The sequence below is a fragment of the Octopus bimaculoides genome, chromosome 2, assembly GCF_046866305.1.
Source record: "Octopus bimaculoides isolate indiv1 chromosome 2, ASM4686630v1, whole genome shotgun sequence".
Lineage (NCBI taxonomy): Eukaryota > Metazoa > Mollusca > Cephalopoda > Octopoda > Octopodidae > Octopus > Octopus bimaculoides.
The window spans coordinates 125,605,044-125,623,628 of NC_142929.1; the positions used below are offsets into that span (position 1 = coordinate 125,605,044).

Here is an 18,585-nt window from a genome sequence, read left to right on the forward strand (position 1 = left end):
ATTTACATAACACATTTACTCTTCTTTAAGACTTTTGTTAGTGTATTTCTGCTGGAATACATTACTTTTGTCTTAATTTTAAAAATAATGAAAAATTTATTAAAATACCTATCATTTTTAAGCTGGTGTTTGGAACATAAATTAACATGAAATTTTGATGGAAGTTTTTAATTTAGATCTCCTTAAAATTGAGAATTCATATCATAAAACTAGGGGTGGTCTCAGGTGTGTTATTCAAAAGGGTTAAACTTGTCATGTCAAGTTTTATTACTACACATATACCACCACCACCAGATACATCACGCTCACACACCCATACACAAACACACACTCACACACAAACACATACTCACACATACACATATCTTTACTATCAGCAGTAAAGATATAAGTTCCTTAAACATTTCTTTGTAACCACATAATTGTCATCAGGTTCACCTTCATAAGTTTTCAAATTAGCAATATCCTTAGTTGTTTAGGGTGGCAGGCTGGCAGAATCGTTAGCACGCCAGCGAAATGCCTAGCGGTATTTCGTCTGCCATTACGTTCTGAGTTCAAATTCCACCAAGGTCAACTTTGCTTTTCATCCATTTGGGGTCGATTAAATAAGTACCAGTTATGCACTGGGGTCAGTGTAATCAACTTAATCCATTTGTCTATCCTTGTTTGTCTATCCTTGTTTGTCTCCTCTATATTTAGCCTCCTGTGGGCAATAAAGAAATAAATATCCTTAGTAGTTTAACAGAATGTACATTTTCTGTTTCAGTGCTCTTTGCGCACTTGAAAGACATGTAAAATATTCCAAGTGATTCTATAGTATGCTCTTTGGTTATATTATCTCTATATCATATGCTGGCTTCATGCCAAAATTTGAAACTATTATCTGTATATTATATATTTTTCCATTCACAACTTACTCAAGTATAACATTTTTTCTATGCTACAAAATGCAATACAAAAAACCCTAGTAAATCTGATGAAAATTAGCTCAAGATGAAGTTGGTAATACAATGAGGAAAATATGCATCTCTTTAATGAGGTAAATCATAATGTAATGGGAAAAAAATTGATTCATGTCTACAACAAAGAAAATAAATACCAAATGGTTATTTAAAATATCTAAAATATAGTGTGTTAAAAATCATGTTTGTGTTTGTAATTTCACACATGCTGTTAGGTCTATATATATTGTATTTTAATATTTAGCAATATATCTTCATTACAGGTTAAGGAACAACGCAGGCAAGTGGAGGATAAATTGGCAGAGTTAGAACTTCTCCAGTTGGGGAAGGAAGAGATGAAAGAGATAACAATTAAGGGAGGTCATGAAGGGGTTAAGAAGGTGGCAGAGTGGCATTCAAAGATGGAAACCTTACGTTTGAGTCAAATGAAGCAAACCCGTCAAATATCAAGATTACAAGAACAGGTAATATGTCTTATCTTCAGAATCATTGTTTTGATGTTCACTTCTCCATGTTTGTATGGATCATTTACGAAACTTGTTGAGGCAAATTTTCTATGGCTCGGTGCTCCTCCTGCTGTCAAACCTCACCTCTTTCTAAGTAAGGTAATGTTTTCCTTAGTCCTTCAAACAACGAACAACTGAAAGGCTGGATGTGTTTTCACTAAGCCAACTGATGTTGATGTTTTAACCATTTGGTCTATGCTTTCAAAGAGGTCTGGAATCAAAGAAGAAAATCTTTTATCACTTGGAAACAAATAAAGGTTCATTACACAGAATAATGTTATTTCCATGAAATTTTTAACATCTGAAAATGCTCTTGCTCAATCCAACATGTTATATGATAGAAAAATTACGGGTTATTTTAAAAGATAAAATTGGTTATATGGAAAATAAAATAAAATTAAAATATGTTTACACTCACTGATACACAACAATAATGTTTCCTTCACATATTGTTGAATATAATAGTTAGTAGAGCAAAATGCCTTGAAGTATTTACAATATATACAGAGAAACATTTCCTTTTCTTTTACTTGTTTCAGTCATCTGATTGCGGCCATGCTGGAGCACCACCTGTAGCTGAGCAAATTGACCTCAGGACTTATTCTTTGAAAACCTAGTACTTATTCTATTGGTCTCCTTTGCCGAACCGCTAAGTTTCAGGGACCTAAACACACCAGCATCAGTTGTCAAGTGATGTTGGGGGGACAAACACATGCATATCCATACATATATATTTATATAGATGTTTTCGATCTAGTTTGGATTCTTTGCCATCAAATTTGAATTCTTTGCAATCGAATTTGATGGCAAAGAATCCAAACTAGATCGAAAACATCTATATATATACACACACACACACACACACACACACACATACACACACATATATATATATATATATGGCGGGCTTCATTTAGTTTCCGTCTACCAAATCCACTTACAAGGCTCTGGTCGGCCCTAGGCTTATAGTAGAAGACACTTTGCCCAAGGTGCCACGCAGTGGGACTGAACCCGGAACCATGTGGTTGGTAAGCAAGCTACTTACCACACAGACACTTACTGGTCTTGGAGGGCCTGCAAAGGTTATGGGCACTGTTCCTTCCTTCAGATTCAGCAAATTAAGAAATGATATGTATTTAATATGTAACAGAATAGGATGCAGTGGACATTGTGAATGTAACTTGGTGCTCATTATTCTATCTCTCAATTTTAAGCATGATAATTATCAAGGACATTCTTAGATAAATGCTCAACTTGATAAGCAAAAGAGAAATACCAACTTCTTATGGTTACTGAAGCTACTTTTGTAACAGATTTCATTTCTTTTTTTTTTTTTTTGACTAAAAAGAAGTCTATTTGTATATTTCATATAATATTTTCAATACTGTCAGATATTTCTTTGTTTCTCTTTTAGATATCACTGCATGAAAAAACCATAAAAAATCAAGAAGTGGCTATAGCTGATTTAGAACATAAAAATGTAAAGTTATCTAAAGAATTTGAAAAGCATCAACTTGACTGGGAATTCCGAGAGCAAGAGTTAGAAAGGACAATAAATAATTTGGAAAAACAAGCTTCAGATTTTACTTCTGCAACTGCACAGGTAAGTATAGTAACTTATTAGTTTTCTTTGAATAAATCTCCAATGTTTGCTTATCAATTTGTTTCCTCTGGTCATTTTCCTAAATGGAAAATTATTGCTTTAATAAGTTAACTTCAGATATTAAACAATAAAACATTAGGCCTTTAGTTTGTTTTAACATTCATTGCAAAGGCCATGCTGGAACATAAGCTGAAAATAGCCCTAATAACTGATGTATTCTGGTCATGGGTTTCATTATCAAAATATTTTGCAGTTTATAAACACATGTACTGTAAAATGGATATTTTACATTATAAACTCTGTATGTAAATTTCAATGTGTTTTGATGCCCACACTTGTAGCATATATGGACAACTGAAAACAGTCTCCACATAAAACTTCTAAAAGTGCTTCTAAAGTCTGTTATTTAGCATGTCTGTTATTTTTATTATATTATTATATTTATATTATATTATTATATATTACATGTTATATTATATTTATATATTATTATATTTATATAATGTCTGTTATTTAGCATGTTTACATGTCTGTTATTTTAGCAAACTTCAAATATTTTTTAAAAAATGGAAGAGGCAAAAAGAATGATTTTATCACTATTTCTCCATCAAAATTTGCTATTGACTAAATTCTAATGACTTCCAGAGTATTCGCATTCTTGACTTTTCTGAATCTAATTTAAGCTTTATTTTCACTGCAAATCAGTACTTTACATATGAACAGATACTGTTTTTTTTTTTTTAGCAAGGCCTAGTATATGAGGTGTATCAGTATGGTTCTCATAATTGGAAAGTAAACCCATACAAAATGTTGCTGATCTATATTGCCCCATCTACTTTGTTCATTTCATAAGGTTGACAGACAGTTCTGAAACTGTTAATGAATCCTGTCAGTAATATGATTGGATGGTTTCACAAAACAGAATCTCATTTTCAATTACATCAGTTTCATACTTGTCAATCTGTAACTGTATCAATATCTGGTCCTAGAGCTCTACCTTTTCCTGTCATCTTGATGGTATGTTCCACCTCAAATTTAAAAATTTTTGGTCTATTAAGGTTTGATGGTGAGGGCTTTTCAGGTTTTTCATCTTCAAATAAGTCTTCTGTCCATCTGGTAAGAGCTTGGCAGTCTGACTCCTGATCACAGAAGGCAAGCAACATAATAGTTTGGAGATGAAAGCAAACTATTTTTTATGAAAAAGTGATTCAGTTTATGTCATATATATTTAGTTGAAAGATGTAATTGAAATAAATTCTTTTTTTTTTTTTTAACTTTTAGTTTAATAAAAACCTTGGTAAACTGCCAGATACTTCCCAACCTGTGGCTGTTCAACTTGAGAATGCTATTGCTACTATAAAACAGAACATGAAAGAAATATCTGACACCAAAGCTCAATCTCAAGTTCTTAAAAAGGTAAGAATGGTTTAGAAATGAACATTCAATTCAAAATTCTTAATAAATTCACATTCTTGATTTTTATACTTTTCTTTCCTAAATATTATGAAGTAACTCGCTTTAGGAGTCTGGCTGAGGTTCTTCTCTATCATATCTCATACATGGTACCATCTTGGTTATTAAGAGAAATTGCTTCATTCAAGACATCTAAATCAGTATAATTTTAGATGTTTAACTCACCAATTTCAGCAACTGCCATTTGATTTTTGTAACATATATGGCTAATGTTTATATAGAAATATAATGTAATTTCTAAGGGTAGGATATTACAGGAATGGCCTCATATCATAGCTTGTCTTCAATCTTCACTAAATAGATATTCCAGTTAGTGGCAAATGTAAATAGTAATGGAAAGCATGTATTAGCTTATGTCCTCAATCTCCAGTTAAGGAGGGGTGTGTGTGTGCATAACTGTTCCTGAGACTGTTTATATGGTGTTAGGCAGAATGAGAATGTAGGTAATAAATGAGGCTTTTTTTTCATGATATTAAATGAGGTGGGATGAGGATTTAGTTATGAAGCTATTAAATACTAATTGACTAAAACTAGCTGGTCACATTTGTCAGTATTGGGGGTGGGTGTATAAATGAAATGCCACTTTTTGATTTCCCAAATGATAATGAATGAATTATTCTCTTCTAAAGGTCAATAGGGCTGAGGAACCATGTCTTCCCATAGTGGTGGTAAGGGTTTTCAATAAGTGGTAGTGAGAGGAGGGTGAGTTCACTAAGGCAGCTAAGGTTGTGAACATGACAGTAGATTGTGCTGTCAAGTGTATTGATGGGGGTAGAAGGTTGTGCATATCATCTGCTTGCTGTGTGTTATGTAGTTATTTATTTTAAAACAGTTTGTTGGTTAGATATACATGAGATCATCTCATGCAAAATTTAACTCAGAGATGTTTGCCATTTGAGATTATAGATATGTCTGTCTAACATGCATGTATCACTGATAGAACAGGGACTGAGAGAGAAGGTGGGATAAAATGAGAAATAATATAATGCTGAAAGAACATTCTAAAAACAGGTTTTATTAAAATTAGAATATTATTAAAATTACTAATAGAAATTAATTCTTACTTTTAAATTTATAATCTTTCATTCCAGTAAACAGTAAAAATATAACCTTTGTATTTCATTGTTCATAAACAATTTCGATGTTGATGGTGATTTATTTGTCTTTGAACTAAAAATTATTCAATTATTTTAATACTAATTTAGAGAGTTGAACAACTGCAAGCTGTAGCTCAGGAGGCTGAAGCAAATCTCATTGCTAAAGACAAACTAATTGCTGAGATACGGCTTCAGATGCCAGCTACTGTGGATCGTGATATTTTCCTTAAAAATCTCAGTGTATCAAAGAATAAGAAGGAAGAATCCAATGAAGGTCATTTTGAAACCCAGCAAGCTATTAAAGTTGCCCATTGTGCTGTTTCAAGTCTTAAGGTTAGCAACATTGATATTTTTATTGCATTAAAAACTGAATATAGCTTATCATCATCGTTTAACGTCCGCTTTCCATGCTAGCATGGGTTGGACGATTTGACTGAGGACTGGTGAACCAGAAGGCTACACCAAGCTCCATTCTGATTTGGCAGAGTTTCTACAGCTGGATGCCCTTTCTAATGCCAACCACTCCGAGAGTGTAGTGGGTGTTTTATGTGCCACCGGCATGAGGGCCAGTCAGGCGGTACTGGCGACGGCCACGCTCGAAATGGTATATTTTACGTGCCACCTGCACAGGAGCCAGTCCAGCGGCACTGGCAATGATCTTGCTCAAATGTCTTTTCACGTGCCACTGGCACAAGTGCCAGGAAGGCGATGAACGATCTTGCTCGAATGTCTTTTCACATGCCAGGAAGGCGACGAACGATCTTGCTCGAATGTCTTTTCACATGCCAGGAAGGCGACGTTGGTAACAATCATGCTGGTGCTATTTACGTGCCACACTGGTACAGGTGCCATCTCGATTTCGCTTTCGCTTGCCCCAACAGGTCTTCGCAAGCCAAGTTTAGTGTTTCTACAAATTTAGTTCAATTCCGATTTCACTTGCCTCAAAAATATTGACAACAGACATTTACAGTTGTTATAAAAATATTCTTTGTAAGTATCATCTAATGACAGAATTTAACTAATTGATAATGGAAATAATTCCATATTTTTAATCTGGTTTCTATTTTTAGGCAAGGATCCAGCTGAAAGAAGAATCTATAAAGAATCTTCAAGAGCTTTTGAAAACTGCCCATGAGGATATGGAAAAAATGACCCAAAAACATTTTGAAGAATTGCAGTCTATGCAGTTAAAAATGCAAGAGAATGCTGACAGATCTTATATTAAGTTTAAAGAAGCAGCTACAGAACTGGTTAATAAATCTAGCAAAGATGAAGCTTTTAAAAAGCAGGTAAATATTTTGTAAATAAGATGTTTTAAAGGAGATTCATATATAAGTCCTGCCAACAGCAAGTATATGTATCATGCCATTACTGATATCCACATTTTGCCTGTTATCAGCTAATTAATATGGTCTTCTTTCTAGTCAAATAACTTAATGAATTAGCTTCATATATTATTACTGTATATAAAGAGTACAGTAAAAATTGTGAAGTTTTCTTAGAGAATTTGTGCACTGCTGTAAAATTTGTAAAGGAGTAAGTCATATCAAAATTGGTTATTAATAAAGCAGACAGGTGTAAGTACAGTTTTGCTTTTGCTCTAATATAGACATTTTCAATCAAAGCTTCCCACAACTATTCAAAATTACCATACAAAAACAATGCACTGAATGTGTGCATTTATACTTTCTTTTGCTTATGGTTGTCCATTGAATTTAATGTAAACCATATTCTCCTTCAGTTGAGGATGCTTTGATAACAGAACATCCTAAATCCTCTGTGTACAGCTTTGCTTGTAGAAGGGACATATGAATGTTTGGTTGGAATGTCTTAGTATTAATCTACATGCATGCCTCTTTTCTCACTTCTGGTAGAGTTTAAGTGCGTTTCTCATTCAGGTTTTCATCCACCTCACTCAGTAGTGAGAATTCTGTAGAGGTGTCTTCAGTTGGTCTTTGAGCTACTTCTTTGGTCTTCCAGCCAGGCACTGACCATTGTGTAGAGGATCCTTTTGGAGAGATGTGAGTCAGACATACACATTACATGTCTGAGCCAATTCAGTTGAAACTTCTCAAGTATGGTTTTGATGTTGCTGGTGTTGTTACACTCAACCTAGACACATACTCAATAGCTTAAACCAATGATTATATAGACAAGTGATGCACGTAATCTACTCTAAAATTCAATTCATACATTATGTATCAAATTGCACCAAAGGAATATTTAGGAGACTAAACTATTCTGCTTCAATTGTTTCTCTCTGTGTTTAGATTTCACACACTAATAAGCCATGTGTAGTGACAATTACCTTACATTGATCGTATCTATCTTGTGTACTTTGTTCTAACAACTGGTAAGTCTTTGAAATGTATAAAAATATATTCCATGATAAATTGGATATAATATGCTTTGGCTCTATAAGGAACAGTATGGTTTCAACTCTTGGTGGAAATTATGTGTAATGTATTAGTGACTTCCAAACATAAATCTATAAATCTATTGGACTTTCTGATACAGAATTAATTTATAAATTCTGTAGTGAGTGTATTATGTAATATTAATATAGTTTTGATTATCAAACCAAAAATTATAACTAAAACAGTATTATATCTGACATTGAATTGTAAATTATATTTTAGTGAAATTAATTATTGGTTTCTCTTTTCCTTCACTTCAGATGATACATATGTCTGCCCTTGAAGATTTAATTGCTGAGCGAGATGGAGCTATGTCTGGTCTAGTAATTCAGATTAAAACTAAAAATGAAGAAATCTTGGCTCTACGTGTTAAACTACAACAGATAATTGGAGAGAAAGACCAAGCTAAGGAAGAGTGCGTGTAACTGGTTAAATTTTTTGTAAATTTCTTGTATATTATTTAATGAAGCTTAAAATAATTTTGAAGTTGTATTTGCTTGGCAAGGGACTTGATCTGAGATTATGTGTTGAAACTGAAGCAACTACATAATGTAAGAGACCTGTTAGCTGTTTCAAAACACATATCATCATCATCAGCATCATCATATATTCATGTTCCATGGGCTAATGTTCATGGCATGGGTTGATTTGTTTGACAGGATTTGATGCATTCTTTGAACTGCTTCATGCTCCAGTGCCTGTTTTGGCATGGTTTCTACAGCTTGGTACCCTTCCTAATACCAACCACTTTACAGCATGTACTAGGTGTTTTTCACATTCCATTGCACAAACCATTATATTTATTTCTGTTTTATTTCTTGATAATATTGTTTCTTAAAAAAAGGCGGCGAGCTGGCAGAAACATTAGCACGCCGGGCGAAATGCTTAGTAGTATTTTGTCTGCTGTTATGTTCTGAGTTCAAATTCCGCTGAGGTCGACTTTGCCTTTCATCCTTTCGGGGTCGATAAATTAAGTACCAGTTACGCACTGGGGTTAATTGACTTAATCCCTTTGTCTGTCCTTGTTTGTCCCCTCTATGTTTAGCCCCTTGTGGGCAATAAAGAAATAAGAAACATTAGCACGCCGGGCGAAATGCTTAGCAGTATTTCATCTGTCTTTACATTCTGAGTTCAAATTCCGCTAAGGTCGACTTTGCCTGTAACTTAGCAGTTCGGCAAAAGAAACCGATAGAATAAGTACTAGGCTTACAAAAAATAAGTCCTGGGGTTGATTTGCTCGACTAAAGGTAGTGCTCCAGCATGGCTACAGTCAAATGACTGAAACAAGTAAGAGTAAAAGAGATATATATACACACACAGACACACACACATCTACCAAATCTGCTCACAAGGGTTTGGTTAGCCCAGGGCTATAATAGAGAACACTTGCTCAAGGTGCCATGCAGTGTGGGACTGAACCTAAAACCATGTGGTTTTGAAGCAAACTTCTTCACCACACAGCTACATCTGCACCAATTTTACTAGATTTATATTTTTGCTGCATTTTAAGGTAGGAATATGTTATACTTTAATTGATTAGGTTAGTGCCACACTGGTTTACACTTCATTTGAATAAACAATTGCTGAATTTTATTGAAAATGATTAACTTTAATGTGTTGTAGGTTGTTAAGAAAACATGATGCAGAATTATCAGAGAAGAGTAAAGAACAAAATATGTTATCCCAACAAGTTAGAGAGCAAGAGAAAGAAATTCAGATATTGAAAGAAGAAATTTCCTGTGTAAAAGAAGCCAACAGCCGAGCATCTAATGCCAGTGTGGCGAAACTGACTGAACAATTAAGGAATCAGTTATTGCAGAAAGAAAATCAAATTCAGGTTAGAATTTTTATTTATCAAATTTAAAAAAAAATAAAAAATGGAAGATGAGTTAAAGATTCATTGTTTGAAGAATTGAAGACTATTGTTAAGAAAAAAAGCTTTGAATATAATCCACTGTTTATGTAGATAACATTCTACCTCTTTTGATAGTTTCTTTTCATTTTTTAAACAAAATTTGTTTGATAATGTGTTGTTTTGTTAAGGCATCGAGCTGGCAGAAACGTTAACACGCTGGGTGAAATGCTTAGCGGTATTTCGTCTGTCTTTATGTTCTGAGTTCAAATTCTGCGGAGGTCGACTTTGCCTTTCATCCTTTCAGGGTCAATAAATTAAGTACCAGTTGCACACTGGGGTTGATCTGATTGACTGGCCCATCCCCCACTCCCCCAAAATTTCGGGCCTTGTGCCTAGAATAGAAAAGAATATGTGGCTTTGTGTATAGTCTTGATTAATATTGTTTTTCTGCTCACTCAACAGTAAACTTTCCCTCAATTATAACTAAATTTAAAACTGATCATTAGTCCTTTGAGTCAAGTTATATATGTTAGATAATTGTTAGAGTTATTAGAACATTGGATAGAATGCCTTACTGTATTTGTTCTGACTCACTGTACTTGGGGTTTCTTTCTTTTGGAGTCAGTGAAAATGTACTAATGCAAGACGATTGGCAGTAGTGTTGGAATGTCAGACGAGATGCTTTGTGGTAGCTGTTCTGGTTCTTTGTATCCTGACAGTAACACTTTCAGTGACAGTGTTGCTGAGCTATATTGGCTGTAAAGCAGTGATCTGTTCCTTGGACAACATTGTGGCCTGAAGAGAGGAGTCTTGCATGCTTGGGAAACTGCCAGACTTATAGAATCCTTGACCATGCTTGCATGTACATGTGCAGATACATGATCAGTATTGACCAATAGAGGCTCTAGTAGAATAAAAATATCCAAGTAGCTGAGATAAATTATTAATAAGTATATAATTTATGCTGTTAACCCCATCTTAAGAAATGAAGGGATCTTTGTGTGTACATGTAAATATTGAAAAGGTCACCATTTTTAAAGATGAAGTTATTATAGTCTGAGAAATTATAATTTCAGTTTTTTTATGTTTTCTTATCTGAGTAAAATTTTTCCTTTTGTTAGGCCTTGAACAAAGCATTGTCTAAAATTCGCACTGATTTGCTGGAACAAACAGAACTAACTACACAAATACAACAAGCAGGGAAGCAACAAGAGGCACAAATAAAAAAGAAAATTGATAAGCAAACAGAAAATTTGTCTGTAAGTATCATATTTTAATTTATGGTTCCATGGGTCTGACTAAGTTTAATGAGGCAGATTTTCTAAAACTACATGTCCTTCCTGTTGCCAACCCTCACGTGTGTTTTAGCAGATTATTTGAAATGAATGACACTGCTTGTATGACAGTGACAATTGTTTACAACTATTATGTGATGTCAAGCAAGGAAACAAATATACTCTCTCTCTCTCTCTCTCTCACACACACACACACAATGTGCTTCTTTCAATTTCCATCTACCAGATCTACTCACAAGGCTTTGGTTGGCCTGTGTCTATAGTAGACACTTCCCTCAGGTGTCATGCTGTGGGACTGAACCTGACACTTCCTGGTTGGGAAGCAAACGTCTTAATCATACAGTCATGTCAATGCCTCATCTAATTCAATTATTAAAAATGTGAGATATTAATGTGAAGACATGGTCATTAGTTTGTTTCATCCATCACAATCAAAGACAAGAAATGGAAACAAAATTGAAGGAAGAAGGAAAATACAAATACTAACACTAATAAAAATGTTAATAATAAAAATAATTACTTAAAAATATTTCAGAGTGAAATTGAAGAAATTCGAAGCCAAAATGAAAAACTGAAAACAGACTTGAAGAAAAAGCATGAGCGAGAAACTAATTTACAGTCTGAATTGGGACAATTGCAGGAGAAACTTGGTAAGGTTTAATTTAATAAATTTTTAGAAAAATATTAGCTTTAGCTCTGTGTTGTTGATGCTGTTGTCTTGCATCTGGCCAGCTCTAAAAGAGTAGAGCTATGATCAAAAAACATTTGAACCGTAGTCATTCTGTTTTTTATGAGAGCTATCTAAGGACTATAATATCTAGTGTGTTCCTCAGGACAGTGAGATGTGATTTAAGGGAGATTTGGCTGTTGTTTCTAGCAAATTGAGTGACCACTTACAGGTTCCCTCCTTGATACATCTTGTTCTAAATAGGCATTGGAAGTTGTGATATTGAGGAATAGATAAATATTTTGTTGACTTGCTGTAGAGAGTTGAATTCTTTCAAGAAAGTCTCTCTCTTCACCAAACATACCTACTGTAGCTATTGTCATCAAGTTAATGCTTCTGAAAACTGATATAAGCATTGGTTCTATGAATCTCTAATTTATGCACAAATATTAATTTATAGATTTGCCAACTTTATTGTTAGAAAATCTCTTTATCTGTATGTGCATAGTGTGTGTGTGTGTGTGTTTGTTTGTGTGTGTGTAAACTGACAACAGAAGTGTCCTTTTTTTTTTAAGCCTGTTTATAGAATATTATAATTATTAATGTAATTACTGTACTGCAGATTATTATATGATTGAAGTGATTACTGTACTGCAGATCATTATAACCATTACTGTACTACAGAACAGTCATCAAACTATTTTTGTACCATGGACTGGTTTTATGCAAGACAATTTTCCCACAGATCATGGATTCACATATGTAACAAAACACAATAAAATGCATAATATATAATTTAATTATTACATTTATAACACATATAATGTAAAAACGCCCTGCTAATTGTGATGGTCAATAAAATAGAAGTAAAATTTAAAATCAGATGCTGATCCATGTCCTGGTGATTGGGGACCCCTGTTGTGGAGTACTTATAAGAATTACTATGCTGTAGATAAGTGGTTCTCAACCATTTTTAACCTATGGACCCCTTCAATCCTTATTTTATTTGGGTGGACTCTCACAGCCATTCGATGCTTAAAAAAAATCTCATTATATTTTTAGAATTAAGTAGTATTAGGAATTGCATAAAAAAAACTAAATATATTTGGCATATTGAAGAAGTATAAGCAATTTGGAGCCCCCTATGGTCATATGGACTCCAACTGGGGTCCATATGAAAAGTTGGTTGTTGTGTGGAGGCACATGGCCTAGTGGTTAGAGCAGCGGACACGCAGTCGAGGGATCACAGGTTCGAATCTCAGACCAGGTGATGTGTGTGTTTATGAGCGAAACACCTAAGCTCCATGCAGCAGAAGGTAACGATGAACTTCTGCTGACTCTTTTGCCACAACTTCTCTCACTCTTTCCTCCTGCATCTAGCAGCTTACCTGTGACGGATCGGCATCCTGTCCAGGTGGGGAACCTATACGCCAACGAAACCAGGAAACCAGCTCTTATAAGCCAGGCATGTTATGAGAAGGAACAAACAACAACACTAGTTGTTGTTCTGTAGACTCTTATAACCATTACTAACTGTTGACTATTATATCTATTACTATATTATAAGCTGTTGTAACCATTATTGTTTTATAGACTATTCTAACTATTAATGTACTGTAGATATAGTAATTACTGTACTGTAGAATATTATAACCATTACTATACAGTAGATATTATTATAATTACTGTATCGTCATCATCATCATCATTTAATGTCCGTCTTCCATGTTGGCATGGGTTGGGCAGTTTGACAGGACCCAATGTACCAGAGGACTTCATTGAGCCCTAAAGTCAGTTTTGGCATGCTTTCCACAGCTTGATTCCCTTCCTAATGCCTACTGCAGACTATTTATTACTATTATTACTGCACTCAAAGACATTATAGACATTACCATGCTATTGGCATTATAGTAAAACCAGATGACACCATGCCGTCAAAAATGACAGCTAATTGTAGTATTTTATATATAAAAAGGGTACAGAAAGGTGAAAAAAAAAAATCAAACAGTGCTTCAACTGTGTGTGTGTGTGTGTGTGTGTGTGTGTGTGCATATATATACATTTATATGTATGAGTAACACAGTCTGTAGCGAATGCATTTTCTATACTTTGTCACAGCCTGCTTCCTTACTTTTTAATTGTGTCTTTATATATATATATATATATATATATATAGTGTGTGTGTGTGTGTGTGTGTGTGTGTGTGTGTAAATGCATGTGTGTCTGTATTTCTATTTTCTATGTATCTTTCTAAATAAACATACACAAACACATATACACTCACTCAAATACATAAGTATATTTTACATAAATACACACATACATACACAAACATTCACATTCCTCTCTTTTACATGCACACACACACACACATATTCACACAGAGTTGAAACACTGTTTGATTTTTGTTTCACCATCCCACTTCCATCAGTGGATCACCCCTTCCTTTCTCATTCATATGTTGTGACGGAGAAATACACAAGAGTATTATTATAGTAGATTATCATAGTAGAAGATACACAGACACTGTTTGCCACTTCCTCTCTCTCATTGCTATTACTTTCTCTCACTCCCACTGAGTCATGGCTATTACTCTCACTACTTCCCCTTCACTAAATTACTATTTTCTCTCCTCTCCCTTCACCATTCACTCCTGCATGATTTTGGACAAATATATATTTATGTACAAATATATAAAAACACTATGCTCATTATTATATTAGGAGATAATTATTGTACGTAGGCAGCTATCACATCCTAGATGTTCTTTTGAGTCAAAGGCAGAAGTCTGTGTTTGCTTGTGATTACATGGTACCCCTAGAACAATAATTGAAAGCATGGTAGATATTGGTTTCAAATTTTGGCACAAGGCCAGCAATTGCAGGGGAGAATGCAAGTCAGTTATATTGATCTCAAATGGTACTTATTTTATTAATAGTTATCGCCAAGCTAACATGGCAGTCCCAAAAAATAGGACGAATGCTGCCGTTGATTAGCTCCAAGAGGCCACCGCCTCTAGCTAGTTATGTGACACACGAACCTGTATCCATTATAACCTTCGAACAGGGGAGGTCAGCCGCTTCCCCTCGCTGGTCTGGCATCTACAGACTAGTTTCAGGGTGTTGCCCCTTATCAATGCAGAGCAGCCAAACCCAGCAGACTGTCTGTACGAAGGATTATTTATCTAATTTCAGTGGAATACATCCACTGGTTTATTGACTCCAAAAGGATGAAAGGCAAAGTTGACCCCAGTGGTATTTGAACTCAGAATGTAAAGTTAGAAGAAATGTTGCTAGGCATTTTTTCCAGTGCACTAACAATTCTGTCAGCTTGCCACACTAAGCATGGTATATATTATTAAGTGAAGCTTGATTGTGAAAGATAGCCACAGACTATTATAACCATTACTGTACTGTAGACTGCTAGTTATCATTATTGTACTATAGACTGCTTTATCTCTGGTAGTAATTATTTTAAACTGTTGTCATTCACAGAAAAGAAAAATTCCTTAATTCAGAAGCTAAAACAAGAAAAGCAGCAAAACAATCATCAAATTACTGAACTGGAGAAAAAAATTGAAAGAATGAAAGCAACTTCACAGGTATCTACAAGTCAACTTCTTTTAATACAGAATTAAGTATTTTGTATCAAAGTGCATTAGTTACAGTGCAAAGAAAAACATAAAAGAAAAAATGAAGACATGGTTAAAAAAACCCCCCAAAAAACAAAGAGAATGTATTAGGTTTACACTCAGAAAAAACTAGAAGGAAAAGTTTTTAATGTTTTGAGTGAACACTTTTATGCTCTCCTAAAGAAAGATGAAGAGAGAAAAAAATGGAGAGAGAAAGGAACAAATGTGTTTCAATTTAATAATCAGTGCATGCTGAAAGATTAGACTATGATGATGATGGTGGTGACAGAGGTAGCGACAACTCTGCCATTCATCATTATCATCATCAATTTTATGTCTGTCTTGTCCATGCTGGCATATGCTAGATGAAATCTATTGCCCTGAGAGAATAAAATATGAAGTTGACCTTGGTAGGATTTGAATTGAGATCACAAAGAACTGGAACAAATACTGCAAGGCAGTCCATGCTATCCAATGTTCTAACAAACTTGCCTGCCACATAGAGAGGTTCTCAGATTAGAAGAGTGGAGCTGTTGGGTGAAGCTGGTATGGTTATTTAGATGTTTGAAAAAGTCTCAAAGTATTAAATAAACATATAAAAGAGGGAAAAATTCCATGAAGTGGAAGTCCTTAGAATGAAAGACTGTATATGGTGTTTGCTTGATGGGTAGGCTGTTAGGAAAAGAGAACACAGGTGTCCAGAAGCACAGTGGTAGGTGCAACACATGGGCCAAATATAGACGAAAGATGTGAGATATAGAGTCGTTTAATGTAGTAAATGAAGAGACAGATAGGGGAATAAAAAAAGAATTGGAATTTTCTTTTGAAGGAGGGTTTATTGAATGAAATGAATTAGAAAATGCATAATATAAACAATACATATGTTTGAAATTATCATTTAATCAAATTTTTATTGTAATAGAAGTTGCAAGAAAGTGAAGGCCAAGAATTAAGTGAAATGCGTAGAAAAGTTTTGTTCCTAGAAGAGGAATCAAAGGCCCGTCAACAACAAGCTGAGAAACCTTATGAACAAATGAAAACAGAGAAACCAAAGGTGATAAATCTTATGATGTAATATTTAAATTTGTATTTCGTACATCTGTCATGTTGATGTAATTTACTTTTTGTTCTACACTTCTTTATGTAGAATGTTGAAATTATAAAATGGGAGGAAAAGAAAAAATGGGAAAAAACTGTGGAAAAAATGAAAGTTAAAATTAAAGATTATGAATCAGAAAATGAAAGATTACAGAAGGAAGTAAAACGACTTAAGACTGCATTAGACAGGTATTTATTTATTAATATTAATGATTTTATTGTTTATTGAAATTTAGATACTGATTTTTGCTAATTATTGGAGGATTATTTTTTCCTTCTTGTTAGTGAACTTTCTTTCAGTTTAACCCTTTTGATACCAGTCCATTCAAGACTATCTTTGGTTCTATGATATATCATGTTTAAAGTGATCTAAATTAAAACCTGCCATCAAAATTTAGTGTTAATTTATGCTCCAAACATCAGCTTACCCCTTTAGCATTCAGAGTAGTCTGTCAAATGCAATGTGTATTTATTCACATTGTTCTGAATTAATCATGCATTATCTTGTAGCTTTGAGATTTCAATGATGTGATTGTTTATTTTTAGAATGACATTGTGGGGTAGGTGTGAGGAACCACATTTGACCAATTTGAACATAAAATAGGTAGAACATTTAGGCTAAATATGGCTTGTTTAAATGCTAAAGGGTTAATAATGTCAAGGCTATTTTACTAAATTCTTCATTATTTTCATAATCAATTGAAACAAAGAATGTATTTCAACAGAAATTTGGTAACAAAAAGGTTAATGCATCAAAATCTCAGATTATTTCAGATTATATGTTTAAATTTAATTGTACAATCTGTTCTGATTATCTGCTAATAAAATCTGTTAATAATGCTTTTTTTTTTAACCAGATATCTTTACTCTGATTTGACATATCTAAATTTATTTTACCATTTTCCTCTCTTATTACAGATCAAACAGAGAAAAAGAAATCCATGAAAATAAAACAAAAAGTGTTCCTAGAGCCAAGTCTTTCTCTGCTACAAGTTCTGCTGTTGATGATCTGAAGCATGTTCATGAACTGGAAGAACTAAAAGAATTAAATTATAAACAATCAGAAGAAGTTAGTTTTTGTTTTTAATGTTTTACCTGAAGAATTATCCGTATTTTGAGCAGCCAAAAGTACCATTTAATAGATTTAGTGATTCTTAGAGAAATATCTTACAGACACAGTTGATTACAGCTGATTTTATAAGATTTAAAGGAAAGGACGTTAAAAAAAAAAATGAAATTATGAAAATTACAAAAAAAAAAATCTTTTATAAAAATCTTTAATGTTGTTTCTGGTGTTACAGATTTCAAAACTGAATCGAAAATTATCAAAACATGAAGATCAAATGGTTAAAGAAGTTGCTGAAGAAAATAAACACCTTTTGAAACAAGTGGAAGAATTAAAAAAGGCACTTGATTCTAAATTCTTGGAAGGAAAGGTTTGTTTCAATGAAAAAGTTTATACTTTGATAAAGATCTTCCAAAAAAAAAAAAAAAACCCCCCAAAAATGTAATTTTTAGGAACCAAGGAAGTGAGCATTTGTAGCAATTAAATATTGTAGTGTAGCTGATATGTGCTAGTTTCAAATAATTATGAGTATCTTAACCTGTATTTGTTAACCCTTAACCCAGTCTTAGAATTTTGTCTGCAGCTGTATCTTTTACATAATAAACTTTGGTTTAATTATGCAAAGGAAACGATTGCAGACATGGCTGCTTTTCACATTTTAAATGTCACTTAGAGGAGAACACTTAAAGTTAAGGATACTCAAATGACTAGAATATATATAGTTCTACCATATGTCACTTTGTTTTTCTGAAGCTAGGATTTATAATTAATGGCTTTGAATTGTAATGTATCTCAAGTACCCACAGAACTGTATACATACATTGAAAGAAATTGTTTACATCAATACTGAGTATTAATTTGTCTAACCAATTGGAAAATAACCATGTGCTTGTAAAAAGATATTTTAAAAATGTA

The 18,585-nt window shown here is 33.7% G+C and overlaps 1 protein-coding gene across 2 annotated transcripts in view; it reads left to right on the forward strand.

The window, feature by feature from the left end:
• The window catches only part of LOC106870974 (centrosomal protein of 290 kDa-like), a 120,947-nt gene that overhangs the window by 74,744 nt on the left and 27,618 nt on the right, over positions 1–18,585 (forward strand). For both annotated transcript variants that reach the window (XM_089347642.1, XM_089347643.1), the window contains exons 35-48: positions 1,226–1,426; positions 2,883–3,071; positions 4,353–4,487; positions 5,750–5,974; positions 6,712–6,930; positions 8,319–8,473; positions 9,682–9,895; positions 11,035–11,172; positions 11,744–11,858; positions 15,370–15,476; positions 16,429–16,560; positions 16,654–16,793; positions 17,523–17,673; positions 17,906–18,040. In XM_089347642.1, coding sequence (XP_089203768.1) covers positions 1,226–1,426; positions 2,883–3,071; positions 4,353–4,487; positions 5,750–5,974; positions 6,712–6,930; positions 8,319–8,473; positions 9,682–9,895; positions 11,035–11,172; positions 11,744–11,858; positions 15,370–15,476; positions 16,429–16,560; positions 16,654–16,793; positions 17,523–17,673; positions 17,906–18,040 — 2,256 coding nt within the window. The remainder of the gene's footprint in view (positions 1–1,225; positions 1,427–2,882; positions 3,072–4,352; positions 4,488–5,749; positions 5,975–6,711; positions 6,931–8,318; positions 8,474–9,681; positions 9,896–11,034; positions 11,173–11,743; positions 11,859–15,369; positions 15,477–16,428; positions 16,561–16,653; positions 16,794–17,522; positions 17,674–17,905; positions 18,041–18,585) is intronic.